The sequence below is a fragment of the Rhipicephalus sanguineus genome, chromosome 4, assembly GCF_013339695.2.
Source record: "Rhipicephalus sanguineus isolate Rsan-2018 chromosome 4, BIME_Rsan_1.4, whole genome shotgun sequence".
Taxonomy (NCBI): domain Eukaryota; kingdom Metazoa; phylum Arthropoda; class Arachnida; order Ixodida; family Ixodidae; genus Rhipicephalus; species Rhipicephalus sanguineus.
Window position 1 is genome coordinate 208,953,542 of NC_051179.1, and position 20,699 is coordinate 208,974,240.

At 46.1% G+C, this 20,699-nt stretch overlaps 1 protein-coding gene across 1 annotated transcript in view; it reads right to left on the reverse strand.

The window, feature by feature from the left end:
* The window catches only part of LOC119391067 (monocarboxylate transporter 12), a 136,447-nt gene that overhangs the window by 14,005 nt on the left and 101,743 nt on the right, over positions 1–20,699 (reverse strand). The window contains exons 4-6 of the mRNA XM_037658752.2: positions 18,786–19,061; positions 15,921–16,064; positions 3,684–3,912 (exon numbers count right to left, since the gene is read on the reverse strand). Coding sequence (XP_037514680.1) covers positions 3,684–3,912; positions 15,921–16,064; positions 18,786–19,061 — 649 coding nt within the window. The remainder of the gene's footprint in view (positions 1–3,683; positions 3,913–15,920; positions 16,065–18,785; positions 19,062–20,699) is intronic.

Genomic DNA, 20,699 nt, shown 5'->3' on the forward strand with positions numbered 1-20,699 from the left:
GTCCAAGCAACAATAATGTACGTATTGCCGCAAGACTGGACACAATGTGCAAGAAGGCAGACGCAAGGTCTCAAGCACAAAACGTCATATGCCGTTAATTATCCTATATGTAACACCGGTAATTGTGGCGGCGAAGCAACATCGCAGCGCCCATCCCTGCGCGACCTCCCGCTTCGATCCGGACTGGCTCATGCTAGTTGCCCATTGTCCTGACAGGAACAAACAGTGGAATTTGGTATCGCTTTATGTCATCCCACGCTGAGGACAAAGTACCAAGTAGGTGTTGTTCTTATTACAGAGCTCAGATGCTTGTTCAGCAACAAGACTTGTCCTCTAGAATTTGAAAAAATGATCATGGGTCCAGTGCAAAATAGCCACGAATACATTGCTGTCGAAGTGTCACGCAAACACAAGCGACGGTTTAGAAGCTACAGAACGCACAGCACAAGACGGCGACTTCATAAACTTCAGGCAGATGGAACGAGCTTCAATTAAACTAAGCGCAAGAACATGCAGATAAGAGGCGGCAACAAACACGGCTGAGCTCTTGTCCATGTTTGTTGCGGTCTCTTGTCTAAAAGTTTTAGCACTGAGTATTATTGAGTATGAACTATCAACTACATCAAACACTCACGTTGTTAAGAAGCAGCTTCGATGGGTGTCGCATGTTTTTTTGCTCAGTTTTTTTTGCATTTTTTGGCGCTAATGTTGCTACTCAGCGCTAAAACGGTTGCTTGCTGCCGCGTGCTCGCTATATTCGCCCAACGCACAAGCGCAGCTGCTGTGGGGACGCCGAGCGGACGATGCGGCGCGGTTCAATACATTGTGAGGGATTTTCGTTCTTCCTATTGGCTAAGCAGCCCCGTAGCCTTCACAGTGCTGCAACCAGCTTGTGAGAAGTATAGTGGTGTGCTAGTAGGAGGGGAGGCAGCAGAGGAAGGAAAGGCATGATGGTCAATCAGACGCGCATCCGGTTGGCTATCCTACGCTGGGGAAAAGGGATTAAAGCATAAAAAGCACCAGCTAGTATTATGACATCAAAGCTGCAAGGATAGTAAACAGTGATCCGCAGTGCGCACGCTTCGACAATCGAAAGTGCACTTTATATCATAAAAGAAATAAACCGTATATCTCCGTAACATGAAACTAGATGGCCTACATGTGTAATAAACACAGAAACAGGGGCATGACCTGACACACTATGAAAACAGAGTTGTGTGCGTATTTAGCGTTTTCATGTATTGCTGATACTGCCGAAATATTGCACTAGGCCATCATAAAAGCATTAATTCAATATCGGGAACTGCAGCCTATATTATCACATTGGTTTCGCTACGGACGCTAATTTTATACGCGACGCCAACAGGCAGAAAAATAGTGTTCCACACCCGCCGCCATGGCTGCGATCGGCGCTGACTAACACTCCTAGGTTCAAATGCACATATATACCCCATAAAGTGGACAGGAGGATGAACGCCGCCGTAGGTCAGCGGTAGAGCATCAGACGCGTTATGCGAAGGTCGCAGGTTCAGTCCCTGGCGGCGGCAAGTTATCTTTTCGTCCACTTTACTTTCTTCACACTTATATCCTAATTACTACAGAAAACATCCCCTATACTTTCCTTGGCATTATTGTCTGTTAGTTCTTATTAATGTGGTTTTCTTCAGGCAAGGAATGCTTGTGGGAGACCTTTGCGTGACTAGCTTTTCTGAACTTTCAAAAAAGCTTGTGTCACTCACTGTGTCCCTGGCTGTAAAGCTGAACAGGCAACTTTGGAACTGCATCATTCTGTCGCATTCGCATGTGCCGATAATTGCCTAATTTCCCACCAATATGTTTCAAAGTGGTGCTTAAAGTATGTGTTAACGGTACGAAATCAACAAAAGTGCATTCTGTTCTATACCGTTGTGACAGAATAAAACAAGTGTGGAATTTCTGCAATCATTAGCACCCCGTCCGCCTTAGACACCTCCGGGTAGTGGACGGCCATTTGATCAAGATCAATTCTATCGATGCTGCAGGTCCGATATGCTAGGTACAGTTGGGGTTGCTGCGTAGCTCTAACTGGCTTGCAGTTAGTACAACTTATACTGTGGCGTAGCAACTTTCAGCATTGTGATTAGCGGTTAAGGCTGATACTTCGTACGTCTATCGATGTGTTCATAAAGTTTTCTAATGGATAGACGATGCGGCAACATTCAGTAGCTCATAAAATAAAGATTTCTCTGACTTTGACAATCGCCTTCGATATTTGTGTCACAACTGCAGTTTGTGCTTGACATATAAATAAGCATGCGGGTTTCTGTAGCTTTGCCTGCGAAGTTGTCAAAGTAGACACTTCGGTGAGTTGGTACGACACGCCAAAAGTTTAAAACAGCGCAATAGAGAAATACGGGAAAAAAAGGACACAGAGAACCAATTTTCTTGGTCTTCAGTTTATTGCGCTGTTTTGACTCCTAGTTGAATAGCCGCCCGCTGTTTGCGGCAAAGTTTAAATGTGAGAGCACAATCGCCTTCTTTTTCTTTGTTCCTTTGCATTATATTTTTAGCACAATATTGGAATGAAGTTCCAGCTGTAGCTTAGTAGCATTTAAAGTTTTGCTTTCGTGAACAAAAACTACGTAAATACCCCTCTCCAAAATTTTGTACCATCCTCTGGTGCACACCTCGAGGGATCCTAAAGCATAGACTTTTCTCACCCCTCTACCCGCCCACAACGCACCCTATACCTTTTCGTGATATGTACCCTTCTAAACTTGCGTTGACTCGAAAGTAATTCCTTCCTACAATTCTTTGCTGAAACTAAGAGTCGCAACAAGGTACAAAGGTGGGCGGCTGTAATCGATGCATGTTTAAAATACGAGCTCGAAAACAGCACACAAAGGAAGAAGGATACAGTTACACGCCGGCAATTACTTAAGTGTGCGTGGTCTCCTGAGAGAATATTTGTCTTTTACAATGTATGTAAATACATTATAATAACTATACTGCTACAATATGTCCACATGCTGTTGGCAAGGAAAAGAAAATGTCAATGCGTCATAAACAAGCGACACATTCTGAAACTTTCTATAACTGTGGTTTTTAAGGCAAGAGGTCTGAGTGTTTCATCAGACGTTTACCTTGAAAACGCAGCGCGCGGTACAGAAATGACATAACAGTTGTTGGGGTTTCGCGCCCCAAAACCACGCAATGATTATGAGAGACGCCGTGCGTAGTGGAGGGCTTCAGAACTATTCACCATGTGGGGCTCCTTAACGTGTACGTAAATCTAGTGCGGTGCAGAAACTGCAGTTGCGCTCCGTCGGTGCGGAGGGAAAGCGCAGCTTGGTAGAATTGCTAAGTTCATCATGGCTTCAAAGATCACCGAAATTTTTTGAGGTCATCATGATCTATGACGAAGTCTGCACATGGCGTTATCCCTTGACCAAAAGTGGGACCGATTGCGGAGGTAGCGCAGCACCGCGTGAGGTGCTGAAAGCTTCGGCGGGTGGGGAGAGAGGGAGGAGGCAAAGGGGAATCAATGCAATCGAACCAGAAAACAACGAAGATTCAGGTAGGGGTTCGATGAATACGCAATGCATTGGAGGTGAAAAGGCTTTCCCCGTGATTTCTCTTAGGAAAGATATAATCATCCCGGCAATGGTTTTCTGGAGCATCTGCAATCGATTAATTCAACTAACCTGAACAGCACGCAGAGCACCGGCACGTTGAGCATAACTCCCGAAAGAAAGAGCATCATCCAAGAATAGCCGAATTCCTGCGCCAGGTAGAGCAGTATGCGAGGGAAGAACGAGCCTGCAGCACAGAACGCCACCATGTTCAGCTGCATCAGGAGGCGACGCTTGGTGACCGCGAATGTACGCTCGATGAATGTGCCAGTCAGGACGAACACCATGCCGGCCCCAATTCCTGCGTATTTACAGACACCTCTGCAGTGAGCTCGTATCCAGCTGTTGCACATATGAGCCACCAAACGTAGACACATAATATAATGAAATGGGATTGTATACACTCTCTGTGGACATTTACGAATTCCTTAAGATAAGTGTACGGTAAACAAGAGAGATAAAATATGACAACATGAAGAAAGTTTGTTACTGACGTACGTCTCGTAATCTATGTCGCTTCGAACGTCGTCACGTTAATTTTCTCGAAGTGTAGACTGCTTTATACGAGTGCTTACAGAAACATCAACAACATAGTAATACAGCGTTGGTGCTCTGCATAACGTGTCACATCTATTCGCAACAGCGAGTAAAATAGGCGGCTTAAACTGAATTGGTCAGCAACAACTTTTGCCAAGTAACAGGCGTCAATCGCGATTTCCGCAGTAATGTCACGTTAACGCCTTCTTGCAGTAGAATGACAAAATACGCAATTCGAAGGCTAAAAGAAAACAAAAATCAAGCAAGATCGTTTTTGTTTTGATTGCTAGAAGTGTCAGTTTTAGCAGTATAATGTGGATTCTTAAGTCTGGTGCGAAATCACCGGGAAAACAGGTCTAGCTGACGTCCAGAATTCACTTGTTGCCTATCTTTAGAACCTACATCAATGCTGGCTTGCAGGATGATAGTACAAGATATGACTTTATGGCGCCAAGGGTGAAAACTAAAGTGATAAGCTTTTTCTTTAGCTGCATATTGCATGCAGCAGCACGTTGCCTTCAAGCGTTCTTGACGCTTCCTCGTTTTGACAGCAGTTGCTGCATATCGCCATCGTATACCCGTTCTGAACAACCCATGTGATAATGTGAGCGGAGGTTCCTCATGTTCACTTAGTCTTTTTATGGTCTTACAGAGGAATAGCGCCCAAAGTAGTAGCGAAACATGAAGGCATTGCGTTTCTTACCTACTGCATTTGTGAAGAGACGAAGCCCTCAAGTGATTTCTGTTTGCCTCAACAAAAAAAAAGAAAAACATGGGTTGTTATATCTTTATCATGCGGGAAGAAAATGCGAGTAGCTGTGCTATATTGCCACCTGCCCATATGAGTGTATCTCACTCACAATATATGATTTCTGGTGTATCTTCGAACGTAACAAATTATACGATAGGTTAAGGCTAGAGTGAAGTATTGCAGAGCAGCCCCTTGCCTGTTTGGGCGTGCGTATAGCGCGAGTGGATGGGTTTCAAACCAGTGCGTCTCACGCTATGCGCACGTCCCGTGCCCGTGATAGCGACTACATTTCGGTTACGTCGACGCGCTCTTCTCATCGTTCATTTCTTATCTTGCTGGCTTTATGCTGAATACTATGATACGCATGCTCTGCTTTACGTCCTCGACACGTCCACGTTGCCCTTGAGTCGCCTATCCCTCTTCTTTACACATCTGTTACACTCTTCGTCTGTATAGCAGGAAACACCAGCCATTCCAAATCAAAGGATGAGGTAAGGAAATGCGTCATATCAAACAGTTTTCAATAATGATACCTTAAAAAAAAGCTTCATTGTTGATGTTTGAAAGGACACGCCTTGGCCTCTCGAGCAGGTAAGGGGCTGTTGTGCAATAGTTTACTGTAGCACTAACCTACCGTAGAATTCTTTTATGTTGGAAGAAACGCCAGAAATGAAATATTGTTAGTAAGAGACGCCCATACAGGACAGCTACTCGTTTTCCCTGCGCGGAGGGCTCTTTTCGCCAAGCAAAGCGCCCTATGTGAAGATGTTTATTTTTTCATCTCTGTCTTTCCTGGGCGCAACGACATATCCTGGAGAGGCTCCATTCGTGACTTCAGACTAGAACTTCAGACTAGAACGTAGTAGTGATAACACCCTAAGCATGCGACATAGCACAATAAAAATGTAACAATATGACGTCTTCTTGCTGTTGACGTTGCACACTCGAATTTTTAAATGACATATCTTTTTGCGTAACATGGAGCGCAAAGAAACACGACGACGCAGAAGAGCATTCAAGTATACGGCGTTACTAACAAATGAAGGTTTATTGTACCGGGTCACAGCATAAACATCAGTGATAAGAAGGAAAGGGTGTAAAAATCGCAATCGCGCCACATATCACTTAACAGCATAAGCGCCACCACTACCACGACAAGAACAGCGCCTCTCTTTCAGACGATGAAACAGATGGACAGCTCACACGACCTTTACTTCTATTCATTTCAAACGCCACAATAATTTCTCTATTCATCTGATCTGAATTTTTTTTGCGATCACTCTAGCTCTTTTAAGGAATGTCTTACGTTGTTAGAATGTTCTCGTATGAGGTCATTGAGGCATCTGTCTGTCTGCCCAGTATATTATTTTTCACACGACAAAGTGACACAGTAGACATGAAAAGGTCGGGTGGGCTCAAGCCACCCCAAAATTTTTCAAGTTTGCATGAGTATATATACGGGCATACATACAAACGCACTCACAAACATATATACAATATTGTGGAGCACCCCCCTCCCGAAAAAATTTGCTACGCTACTGGTAGACAACGCCATCCACGCATGACACAAAGTGGTAGCGATGTTTTCTAATGCAGAAGTTGCACTTCCGCGTCAGAATAATGACTCCTGCGCAGCAAAAACCAGAAACTTTTAATGGGGCGGAGAAAAAAGGTCTCCAGATATTGTTCCAATATTCTTATGATTGTGGCTTACGTTGTGCAGATATGGCACAACGACCACACTTTTCCTACTGCATGTCTGCGAAGCGGCATCAGAACATTCAGTAGCACATTTTCTTAAAAAGCTGTCAGCCATCATTTGTATTGTGCGTGGGAGGTGCTGTCTACTCATTTGGAACCAAACTCGCGTCCTCGCGCTTAGCAACACGACACCTTACGTCGTAAGCTACCACGGTGGGTGTTCACTGAAATTACCATGGCTAATAGCTATGTCACTGCCAACTACTGCTCTAAAGATTCATTGGGTGGCTAACGTATCACTGATGGCGGTAAATATCAGCCCCAACAACGACAAATTCTGATCAGTCAATAAAGAAATTCGGATGCGAATGTAAATTCCAGCAGAAGTGAAATCAGTACCAACACATATCGGTTTTCTTGAATAAACTTTTCCACGCAAGAATTTTCGCCTTCAAAAACAAGAACAAGCTTCCATTAGGAAAATATGATCCACCCACATGAATAAATATAAGGTCCACCCACAAAAAAAATTGGCCGCGTATCTGCGTGCTTCGCTGCAAATGTCGTGTAAAGACGATAGAAGAGGCGCTGTGTGAGATATGGACGCCATCTGGCAATACGTCGGGAAACATGAGTGCTGTTTTGCGTGCTAGTAGTCCCGGCGCAGCAGCAGGCGAAGACCGGCGGTGACCAACGCGACCGGCGGGGACGCCAGCCAGCCCGAAAACGCGGTTTGGCGCGAAGCGCTGAAGCAGAGAAACGTCCGCACTCAACGAGTACTCTCCACACACTCTTTTATTTACACGTCGTCTGGGTAAAACAGGAACGCCAGAGCGGCGCCCACAACCGGCAGCCTGAAGGCCGCCCACAACGCTGCTTTTTCATTTTTTAAATATTTTTTTTTCACCTTCTTGGCCTTCTCAAAACTAAAGTTTTTCAACACCAACCCATGGCATTCGTACAGTGCAATACAGAACCGAAACCGAAACACAACAATGAGCTCGTGCGAAGGGCGCGGAGGAAGGCAAATTTCAGCGCAGTCGCATTTTCAGCTTTGTTGGAACAGCGCTCACTAGACGATGACGAAGTAAAAGAAGGCACAGGACAGGCAGCGCCTGTCCTGTGCCTTCTTTTACTTCGTCGTCGTCTAGTGAGCGCTGTTTCAACAAAAATGAACGCATACCAACTCGCTCAAGCTTCCATTCTTATGCATTTTCAGCGCAGCTTAAGAAACTAGGGTCCTTAAAATTACGTATGTATATATTTTCTATTAAAGGAACACGCCACCTAATACTTACCTAGTGATGTTGCACCTCAGATATGCATGATATTTACTTTTTGATCGACAACGTTCACAAGTATGAACAGCCCTACCAGTTCAAGACGGCTGGCCCTTGGGCAAGTGGTTCAACCAGGCTAGTGAAAGAAACCCACGTGACCGGTATGGCAAATTGAGGCGCCATCTGTTGACTGGGATCAGAGTTAAAATCTGCGTTCAGTCTCTTTCCTCCCAACTCTCTTCAACCCCCTCTCTGGCGGGATCAACTCCCTTTCCTGCGGGAGGCGCGCTTTCCGCCGCCTTGCTGGCGCCGCCGACTTTGAAATCCGTTAGAAAGTTTCGTGTCTGGCGTTGGTAAGGCGTGCGTTAGCCGTCGTCGCTCGCCCGTTTCATGGTGCTCGCTCGCTGTGTGCTTGTGCGACGCGATGTTTTACGACTCGCGCTGTTCGTGCACAGTGCTTTGTTGCTTGAATACTTCCAGAACAAGTCCCGGAATATATGTGCCGGCCCCCAAAAGAACGACAGGTGAGCGTGCCCTCTGACAGACAGACAACGAACTTTGAGTCGCGGTTTTCATTGTGTCAATTTGAATTCACGTCCATACCGAGTAGCTGTTCTCTGCAGTGGGGCTACAGTTACTGTTTTAAAAAATGACTGATTTGAAAAGGGCAGGATGCTGCGTTTAAATCGTTATACGAACAAGCAGCGGACATGAAGCTCATGCGACGTAACTATAGTTACAGGTTTACAACTCTCATAGAACCGCGTGTTTGAGTGTGTGCTTTGCATTTGTCTCCGGTTAATTACTCCCCATCGCCTATAACCACGTTTGTGAGACATTGGGTAGATGTATGAAAACTTATGCTGCTCTGAGACGAACAAACGAGTTCACTTTTGCACGAATCGACGGCGCTCTTTATCTGATTGAAACTTGCCCTTTTCTTTAGGGCGTATTTCGGAACGCAACACAGCTGATCGGTGCGCCCAGAGAAAAGCTGAAGAATTGCAGAATCGGCGCACTTCAAGAAGAGATGCCATGAATCATCCGATATCAGCCGTTCATTTTCTCCGCGTTTATCATCACTAGTTATATGAAAATCAACGTTTTTGGAAATGTAGTCAATAAAGTGCGGCCAATATTAGTTGTGTTATATGTGGAGTTCATTTTGACATCTTTAAAATGGTCGTTACATTATTATTCTACTTTTAGGTATTTCAACTGCTTTCATTGTTTTTGCATTTCAGGAATGTTCAATTTTGTTAGTTATGATAATTTTGTGCAATATCGTGCGCATATATCAGAAGCTGTTCTGCACTTTTGTCAGTATAAATATTGTGTTTTTGAATATGTGCCCTAGTGTTATGTTCTGTTTTTTTTTTTTTTCACTGTTCTTTAAATTCTTAACATTGCCGAGAACTTTCGTGTTGTTTAGTGATCATGAACACGTGTATGTTAATATCCTGAGCCTGTATCGCACCACATTTGATAGAATGTTGATTTTCGGAAACGAGGAGAATAAAAAGAGACCAAAGATATTTTGTGTTGTGAGTGCAATTCATTCTTTTGCGTTCTGGCACATGCTGCACGACTGCAGTGTTTGCAGAATGCCTGATTGCAAATTGCGCACATTCAAACGCGCAACGAACGCGCGGCGCAGCACGCGCAGCGGATGCAAAAAAAAAAAAAAACGCCCGGCGCGCTGCACGGCGCAGCACGCGGAGGAGGGGCGAGGGGGTCATAAAAGAAAGGGAGAGGGAGCCCGCGCACGCAAACAAAACAAAAAGATAAAAACCCGGCGCGCGCGAGGGTGCTAGGAGAGGAGGCGCGGCTGGTTAGTGTTGCCATGACGACGCATACCGTGTGCGCCGCCATTCTGCCGTTCGAGTCTCTGAATCCCAGCCGCCAGGATATTAACTGAAGGGACGTTTGGCGCTGCCAGCGCTGACGTCATGAATTAAGGCATCCTATGGGAGGTATACGGAGTAACCTCCCCCTGGTTCAACTTTGGCCGAGTGGCTGAATCGAGGGACGTGCCGACAAACAGAAAGACAGAAAGACAGACCAAAATTTCTGCGTTTAAGTTCCCCAAGAAAGACTATCGTCTTTAATAAAAACTTGGAGGACGCTTGAGCTTCGCCTTCGTGAGTAGAACGCGATAGCGTAATTGGGCCCCGTGCACAGCGCCTTCTCAACTGCTAGCCTAGCATCGGTTCTCGGTGCATGCCTCAACAGTGCCGCAAGGAAAAGAACGTCTGTGCGCGATACATTGGCCGTTTCAAACTATCTTAGAATGCCTACTGCAAGTGCACTTGCGCAGTGCCTACTAAGCCATAATGCTTCCTCTTCCGCATCAGCGAAGGGCCCACTGCGTGTCAGTACGGCAACAGGCGAAACTACGCAGCTGCTCACTTTGTTGATGCTTTTGCAACTGATAATGATTAAATATGTCTGAGCGCTTTGTATTGGTTGGGCCTTCAAAATACCCATTGTTACGACTGGCAGTCGGTGCCGACGCGCTGGCCATCAGAATCGGCGGGCGAGGCGTTCTCACACTGCTAGAACACCTGCATCCTTCCTGGAAACGGAGTTCCCAGGGCGGCAAGCGACCGACAATGGGCAGAATCTCGACCTCAAAGTCGGGGACGGCAAAGCCAGAGACAATGGGCCACCTGGGCTTGGCTTGGTGTGCTGCCGAAACGACCTGGTCTGTATGTTTTGACACGAGTCGCCGCAGACCCTTTTCTGCCTTCGGGGAAGAATCGGAGGAGCAAGCCCGAGGAGCCTGTTGTCCTGCTTCCCCACATGCGTGCCGTCGACCACCGGACCCTTGCTGCTTCAAGAGTGCAACGACCCCTCAGCGACAGTGAAATGGACTGTGCCATGGTGGGTGGGGTCGTGTGTGTGATTGGTGGTCATCAAGAAGGAGGAGCCAGCCTGAGGGGTTAAAACGACGGTGCTAAGTGAGAAATGGGGCTCTGAGCCCTCGGTAACAGGCTCATCCAATTCGCTCGTCGCTGAACTCTGACCTTGTCACGATGTAATGGAGTGTACGAAAAGTGCCAGTAAACTTGTTATTGTTTTCCCATCTTGCTAGCATCAGTTCCTCAACCTGGAGACTCGACTACGCTACCAAACGGAGTCCGGGTACGACGCTGCCCTATCGTAGCAACAACCTGGTTGCCGAGGAGGGACGGCTCTAAATACCGTTCGCAACAACTGGTTGCAGCGGTGGGAAGGATCCAAATAGCCAGGCACGACACCACTCGTAGCGCAATTCACATTTTTTGACGCCACGCAATTCGCAATGCCCACGAACTATAGGTGGCGCGCCGTGCTTTTCAAGATGGCGCCAGGAGGAGGGTCAACCCGTTTGTTAGCATGGGAACAGATAGGACGTGCGGACGTACGGACCGTGCCACTTTCACCGGATGAAGTCATGAGCTGCGCTGAAATGGATATGAGACTAAAATACTTTCCCAAACCATGGAAAGTGCTAAGTACTCGTCACCTAATTATTTGCTGCGAAGTCAAAGGTTATATTTCAGCTCCGTTACCGTGCATAACGATGCTTTGCAAAATCCTGTGCGTGCTACATAAACCTGTATGAACTAGAACAGACGTACACTATTAAAAAAAGGTTGTAGTATTTACTGATTTCGGCTTACTAACTACTTGTCACATATGTTACTACCCTGTTAGTAAGTGCGGTTAGTAACGGGGAGGTTAGTAACCGTTACAACCCTCGCCATTACAAAGGCACTTAGTAGCGGTTACTACCCTTTTCGTTGCTAACCAGTAAAATAGGTAGTAACGGTTACTACCAAAAAAACATTAGTAACCGTGATCCTTTTGTCTTTATAACGGTCAAATTCGCGAGAATCAACATTGCGATATATCATTAGGTAATTATGCACAGCATGTCATGAATCAGAACAGCACACACACACACACACACACACACACACACACACACAACAAGGCTACGCGACACGTGTAATTCAAAAGTGTTTCCAGGAATATATATAGCCCTACCTCTGGGGTACGCAGCTGGGGCCTGTGAGCAGCTAGGCTTTAGGATAAATAGTTTAAATTATGCGCCTATATTTATATAGCGTACAATATTATTAAGTGCAGGAGGTAACGTAGCGTAAGACTTTTAATCAAGCACATTAAGACAATCGATATGTTATGTCTATTTTGCGTAATATCGTCTCAACATGGCCTAATGTACAAGACCCAAGAAGGGTACTAAGCTTACTAATATCGCCTCAATGAACTTGAATGGATCCCCGTGCTAGTGAATAGGTTGTAAAAAGCTCGTAATAATAACTTCTAAGATTCGTTTAACAAGTTCGTTTAACAGGTGCATGGCAAAAAGTTAGTAACGGTACGCAAGAGGTAGTAACCGTTGCAACTTTTAAGTGTCTGCTAACGTAGGTAGTAAAAAGGTAGCAAAACGTTAGTAAAGGTCCAAGAAAGCTAGTAACAGCTGCTGTTACTATTTGCTCGTGGTTACAAGCTTTTTCCTAACTTTTTTTTAAGAGTGTATGAGCTGAATGGCACTCCGAGGTAGTATGTACCGAGCCTCCCTCACGGATTTGCCGCAGTAGTAGGCCACCAGCGAGTAGCGCCATCGCTGCTGCGCATGATGATGGCTTGCAAACATAAAAGTGTTCTCTGATAATACCCCGTCGTCATTACTTGCGCAGTCGGAAACGCGGAGTTACGTCTTCAACGGAACACAAGCATTTAACATGCCATTCAGTAGCGCTTGTGTCACAGCCATGCTGAGATTCTAGCCGTGTGTACATCACTCGCATGTTGCAGGTTCGAACAGCACGATCGAAACATGAATATCGAAAAGAATGCACACCTATGCTTTTCGCAACGTCGAAGAAGTTCGCCGAGAGGCGTGCATTGTGGCCGTGACTGCACGTTCCATCGCTCTAACCATTTCGCTTCGCTGGTCGAGCTCGAGCGTGTTGGCGGCATGCGGCCCTCCATAATATCCACAATAATTGATACATGCAATGCACAAGAGGAACTATGCTTTTATTATGATCTCGCTCAAGGATATTATACATTAAATACAATCAAAGTGACTTACGAGTGTGAAAGAACATTAACGCACGAGGGGACGTGAAGTGCAACTCGCTCCTCGTGAGTTGGCAGCTGGTGGTTCATCGTCGCTGTCACTCTCGGTGCTTTCACAGTCTTCTACGTCCAGTGAAAAATCCTCGTCGTCAAGTTGGTTTCTTTCAACATCACTGCTGAACGCAATCTGAAGAATTTCCTCCGCCGAACGACTTCGACCACTCCGCGTCACCACGTTTACAATTAGAGAGACGTCTGGGCGCGGAGAACGTTTTGCCAGGTTTTGCTCTCAGACCGGTCAACAAGCAAATCGCTTGCAGTGTGCTGCTACCTATCAACAAACGTACAAAAACAAGCGGCGTAGCGGTGGCTATGAAACCCAACACACTGGCGAAGGACGGCGTGGATGGAAAGCGTTCGCTCCACGAAAGGTATCGAGCAGACGCGTCCTCGAATGATTGAAACGTCGCTCGCACGATTCGTAACATCGCTTTGTTGACAAAGGATAGAGGCCCTATTTTAATGTATCGCCAACTTGAGATCGCTCAGTTATACATGAGCACATCGCGAGCCCGCGCGACCTCCCTCCCGCGTACAGTGTTATGGGACTCATGTACTACAAGAAACACTGACCAATTATATATGCAAGTAAAACAGGGTGAGCTTCAACTGAATATGTCATACGATAACATTTAACTTACCTAGGTGGCTACAGAAAGCCTCGCGAAGCTGATAGTATGTGTACACTGTGGGCTAGCATTGAAAGCGCGAGTTGCCACGTATTTTCACGAAAACTTCGCGTCTCGCAAGAACGAATCAGATTTCTCGTGTCACGGAGGGCCCGGTTTGTTCACTGATGCAGGGAACATGCAAAGTCGTAGTGTTCCTTTCTTGCCAACGCGTTAACAGTGAGGCTAGCACAGCCGAACAAGAGAGCGACTGCATAGTGCCGCCATTTTGTCGTCTACTAACCCTCCTCGAGAGGACGCTCCTGAATTCCGCTCGGTGTCGCGACAGTCTATGGGCATTGCGAATATTACATGCGTCAAGAAGAGTCCTTCCAATAAAAGACATCCATATAGCGCCCTTTTATTTTTTTTCGAAGCTCTTTCGAGCACTGGTGTGGCTGTGTGGTAAGTAAATTTGTTATTGTTTTTCCATCTTGCTAGCATCAGTTCCTCAACCCGGAGACTCGACTACGCTACCCAACGGAGTCCGGGTACGACGCTGCTCTATCGTAGCAACAACCTGGTTGCCGAGGAGGGACGGATCTAAATACCATTCGCAACAACTGGTTGCAGCGGTGGGAAGGATCCAAATACCCAGGCACGACACCACTCGTAGCGCAATTCACATTTTTTGACGCCACGAAATATTACATGCGTCAAGGAGAGTCCTTCCAATAAAAGACATCCATATAGCGCCCTTTTATTTTTTTTTTCGCAGCTCTTTCGAGCACTGGTGCGGCTGTGTGGTAGAACACCTGCTTGCCACGCAGAATATCTGGGTTTGATTCTCGCTCGAACCAAAGATTTTTATTGTTTATTCTATTTTTGTCTATCTTGATTCTTTGGTCACAGAAAACGCTCATTTTTCGCTCGCAACCAATGACGCCGACAGCGGAACTTCCGCGAAACGAGCTGTTTAATGCTATCGCGTAAAAATGCGCCCGACCTTCACTTCTGCAAGCGGGTCATACCAGCTGTTTTTTGTTTGAAGTGCAAGTACTTTCTCTCTGCTAATGTAAATATCATGTACATTGAAAAACAAAAAGTCGTCTTACGTGAATGAAATATCACTTTTGGCTGAGTACTGATGATGGAATCTCTGATAAAGTCCGAAGGAACATTTAGGTTTTATGTCTAAATTTAGCTATAGAAACGCCTATATATATGGCAAAGTTCGAATATATGAAACACAAAGAAGCGATTGACGTCACTAAAATGTGCTAACGTATTTTACGGCAGTGGTACGGCAATCCCAAAACGATATGAGGACTCATGGAGGTTCACGTGACGAGTGAAATGCATGGACTTAGAGGATACGACAGAGGCGGACACATCCGATCTGAATATCAATACGTCGGCATCCCCCAAGGCGATATGACACTGATACTATCAGCTGGCGTAAGTGACCTCATAGTTGTTGTAGCGATACCGATGATTATAGCACTCACCCGCCGTGAATATTTCAATACCTTTGATCGGCGAAGTTTTGTTTTAAAATGGCGGTCAGTATTTCTTTTTTTCTGTGCTTCAGAATGTTAGACAAAGTTACTACTATCTAGCCGAACGCCAGGTTTGTGAGGCTGCTGTGTTTACTATATCAATTTCTTCTCTTTTTCATAGAGTGATCACCCACAGCCACCGTTTTGCACGTTGCAGCCGAAACTAGAGTGAAGTCAATTTCATTGATTAAGCGCATCCCGCGATTTCACCAGTAGCCTCACACTGGACGTAAAAAACAAAATAGGCGAAATGTGCTGATTGTGTTAAAAGCACTAAACACACAAGACCCAATATATATCGGCGCATTTAGGCGCTCAATGATATTCCAGCCTATATATCTGCGACAAATTTGTTACCAACTAACGCCAAAACCGTTAGTACATCACTCTACAAAATGAGTGCAAAAAGAAAGCATGTTAGCATGCTCTTAACGAATTCGCCCGACATTCAGATTACGGTGGCTGCTTGATTTTGACAGTAGGCACCGTTAGAATAGACTTTGTAACGATAGCGCTGCTTGTGCGCGTAGGCTATTTTTGAAATATAACGCGCGCACTCAAAGGTATAATCTATGACGCATGCGCAGTGGCAACAAACGCTAGCGCAAAGCTCTCCCTACCATATTCTAAAACTGCCTCTTTGCTATTGTCAGGCTTAAACAGCTCTCTGACGTCGTAAAACACGCAAAAATAGAGTCCAAGCGTATACATGAACTAACCATGTAAGAGGCCGAAGGTCAGTGCCAGGATAGTGACATTTGTGGCACAGTACGCGCCGAACATCCCAGCCAATTGGCACGCCGAGCCGACCATTATCAAAGGCCAAGGAGGTGACCACCGCAGCAAGAATTTGCACAGGACTCCTGAATGGAAAAAAATAAACTAATGTAAGAAAAAGCCGGCAGATCCCACGCATTGTGGGAATCGATGTAATGCGAAGCAGCCAGCAAAGAGCTGCATACAACGTCTTCTATGTCGTTTAGCAAAATGCGTGTCATGGTTTTCATGTTAACTTCTATTATTTATGTTCGTCACACAGTCACGTCGCAAGATACCAATTTCGGTGTATATCAAGCTAGCAAAACGGCCGCCAGCGCACCATGAGCCTGGCACGTAAGTCATGCTGTACATGACATGTATGTCATGACTTTCGTGTTAATTCGTGTTATTTATGTTCGTCACACAGTCACGTCGCAAGATACCAATTTCGGTGTATATCGAGCTAGCGAAACGGCGGCCAGCACACCATGAGCATGGCACGTGTCATGCTGTACATGACAAGCGTGTCATGATTTTCATGTTAACTCGTGTTATTTATGTTCTTCACACAGTCACGTCGCAAGATACCAATTTCGGTGTATATCGAGCTAGCGAAACGGCCGCCATCGGCCCATGAGCGTGGCACGTAAGTCATGCTGTACATGACATGCGTGTCATGATTTTCGTGTTAACTCGTGTTATTTATGTTCGCCACACAGTCACGTCGCGCAATACCAATTTCGGGGTAGACCAAGCTAGCGAAACGACCACCAGCGCCCCATGAGCGTGGCACGTAAGTCATGCTGTACATGACATGCGTGTCATGATATTCATGTTAACTCGTGTTTTTATGTTCGTCACAAAGTCATGACGCGCAATACCAATTTCGGGGTAGATCAAGCTAGCGAAACGGCCGCCAGCGCCCCATGAGCGTGGCACGTAAGTCATGCTGTACATGACATGCGTATCATGATTTTCACGTTAACTCGTGTTATTTATGTTCGTTACACAGTCACGTCGCAAGATACCAATTTTGGTGTATATCAAGCTAGCGAAACGGCCGCCAGCGCATCATGAGCGTGGCATGTAAATCATGCTGTACATGACATGCGTGTCACGATTTTCATGTTATGACTTGTCCTTTATGTTCTTCATACAGTCATGTTACACCATACCAACTTTGGTGTACATTCGATTAACCAAGCGACCAGGAGAGCACAAAATCGTAGGCGGCTAGATAGATAGATAGATAGATAGATAGATAGATAGATAGATAGATAGATAGATAGATAGATAGATAGATAGATAGATAGATAGATAGATAGATAGATAGATAGATAGATAGATAGATAGATAGATAGATAGATAGATAGATACGCTCAAAGTCGCAGAAGTTCGCTAAGAAATGCTTCGCATTTAAAAAATCCTTCTTCACTTCACCACGTGAAAAAGCGACACCGCTAGACAAGCATCACCTCCGCAGTTGGCCCATGAGAAGCACCACCACCCCAACTGATGTTATTCAACCAGCACCAAGACTGCTGATTTAATACACATAGTTCTTAGTGTTTTCTAGTAATCGTAGTGATGATAGACTTATAGCCACCATGATGTGCTGCGATGGTTTGACCGACCGACTACGACACGTTTGCACCCAACTACACGCTGAGCGCTTCGCATAAAATCGACTCGCATAGTGCATAGGATTTGCCAGAATTTTTAATATTAAAGGCGTTAACCCACACGCCCACTTCACATGCTGCCATTTCAGTCCAGTCTGGATGGTTACTGGCGCTTTCTTTTTATTGAATTTTAAGGCACCTGTCTTTAATGAGGATAATAATTGATATGCGTCAAACGCCAAGCCACAATTCGAATAAACAGAGGCTAACAGATACATTTTAATAAGAGGCTGAATTTTACTTACACGCTGTACGTCAGATATGGAAAGCGTATTAAGGAAAATATTAGCAGTACAGATGTACAATAACTACATACAGGTGATGCCGACAAAAAGAGTTTCGGTTAAAAGAAAAACGAACATTTTTGTGTTATAAACTATTTACGGTATTACGAATATGTCAGAAACGTAAAGCAGTGCAATTTTACGAGAAAATTGGTAGTGATTACTGATTGCTTGCCGTCATCTTAAAGAGACAAGGGGGCCGTGTTGAGCGGTAGTGGCCCAAATGGCGTCCACTGGCGGAGTGTAGTCACTATTCTGCGAGGGTACTATTGCCAAATACTCGGCCTTATCAAATAACCACTGCATACAGTAAAGCACTTGCATAATGAACATGTGCATGCATCTGACAACGGCTGCAGTATTCGCTACGGCCAAGCAGCAGAGACGTGAGAGATGGGATAGGTCTTCCTATGGCAGGAAGTGCTGAATCATCCAGACAAGCGAGCTCAGCCTAACAGCGACTAACTAAAAAAATGGAGAGAGAGATAAGGGAGTGTTGCGAACGCGTTCTTGCTCTGGCTTACGCCGGTTTAAAACAGAGACATAAAGAAGATAGCCATACGCGACTCGCAGACTCATTAATTTTCGTGCTAAGGAAGAAGAAAACTGTGCCCACGACGCAGAAAATTGTACTTATATTCCCGTTACCTTTGTTATATAGAAGGCATGTAGGGGGCCTAAGTTGACTGGCGGTACTTAAAAGCCATCTGGTAGGTCAAAATCCGAATAAGGTAGAATTTAAGGGGAAGATCAAATCTTGAAGTGATGACATTTCAATCCAATGGAAATCCTTGGTGTCGCTGGAGCCTGAGGAAGGTTGTCACTAATGGTGCTCAGCTTCGAAAACATTAGTGCCTACCTGAGAACGCTACACCCGCTGAGGTGAAACTGACGGACCACGCCGTCTGCTGCCTGGTGGCTTCAAACTTTGAGAGGAAGTTGACGAAGAGGAAGCCTATGGTGCGCAACGTCGCACCCGTCATGAACGTCGTGGCCACGCACGCAGCGCCTATGACCCACTGGTCCAGGCTGCTGCTCCAAGGCGCTGCCGGTTTGCTGCTGCGCGCCGCACCGGCTTGAATAATCACTGCCGGCCGGGAAAGCTTCCACGCTGGCTGCTTTTTGCTTGCTTCTACTGCGTCATGGAAAAATAAAATTCACTGTTATAGAGAGAGAAATAGATGAAAAGGAAACGCAGGGAGGTTAACCTGGCGCGAGTGACCGGTTTGCTACCCTGCACAGGGGTGGGGATATAGGGGTCGGAAAGAGGACAGAGAGAGAGTGAGATAAAATGAAAACGAAAAAAAAAAACGCACACATGCACACACACGCAAGACGTTCCAGTCAGAGCCGTTCTGAGAGACCAGTTGAACGCAGAAAGCGCAGTAGCGCTTGCACAGCCTTTTTCTGTGACGTTTGGTCCGGTCGATGGCGCAGGATTCTTTCTTCCGACAGAGTGAGGTCGTCCAACTTATCGAGCGCGTTGCAAAGTGACTGTCTCTGTGAACAGTACTGTGGGCAGTCGCACAGAATATGTTGAATTGTTTCATCACTGCCGCAGTGGTCACATGATGTGGTGTCGTCCATTCCTATGCGGCACGCGTATGCGCGCGTAAATGCGACACCCAACCATAACCTGCACAGGAGGGTAGCGTCACGTCGGCGAAGGCCTGGAGGAATTTGAAGGCTGAGAGTTGGGTCCAGGGAATATAGTCGCGCATGCTTGAAGTGCGGCTCGTTCCATTGCGACGTGGTGCATTGACGAGCAAGCACGCGGAGCTTCCATGCAGCGTCAGTCCTAGAGAGCGGTATTATTATTTGACTGCTTTCTGTATGGGCTGAACGGGCAGCTTGATCGGCCCGTTCATTGCCGATAATTCCACAGTGACTTGGAAGCCATTGAAAGGTTATTTCATGGCCTTTCTCAATTAAATGGTGAGTCTCTTCTGCAATCTGAAATACCAGTTGCTCGTGCGGGCCGCGGCGTAAAGGTGACAGAAGGGATTGCAGTGCCGCCTTTGAGTCACTGAAGATCGTCCATTTTTGTGTCCGTTCATCAGTAATGAAACGTAATGCGGCAAGAAGCGCTGCGAGCTCTGCTGCTGTCGATGTCGTAAGGTGAGAGGTCTTAAATTTGATTGTCGTGGCTTTCAGAGGTATTACGACAGCTGCGGTTGAGCTGTTCGTCATAACGGAGCCGTCGGTGTATACGTGCATTGAGCCTCGGTACTTCTCATATAACAGGAGCAAAGCGAGCTGTTTAAGAGCCGGTGACGACATATCTGCCTTTTTACGGATGCCGGGTATCGCCAGGCTGATGATAGGCTGAGTCAGGCACCACGGAGGAACTGAAGGTCTCGCAGCGGGCGTGAAGCCTGTTGGCAAAGACTCGCGATATGCGGCTACCGTTCGGCAAAAAGAGGTGCATGGTCGGTCTACTGGTAAAGAGGCTAGGTGGTGACGGGGAGTCCGAGCAAGATGCCTTATATGTGTCCTGAGTGCTTCGACGTCAATATGTGTCTTGATGAGGTGGTCTCTGGCGATCGCTATAGAAGCCACCGTCGACGCGCTAAGAGGCAAGCCTAGGCAAATTCGGAGCGCTTGGGCCTGAACACTTTGTAGTATTCGTAGGCTTGTTTTGCTTGCGTTGGTTAACGCGGGCAAGCTGTAGCGCAGGAAGCCGAGGAAAAGTACCCTGTACAGCTGTAGCATAGCACTTGGTGACATTCCCCAAGTCTTGCCTGCGAAGAACTTCAATAGATGACAGATGCCG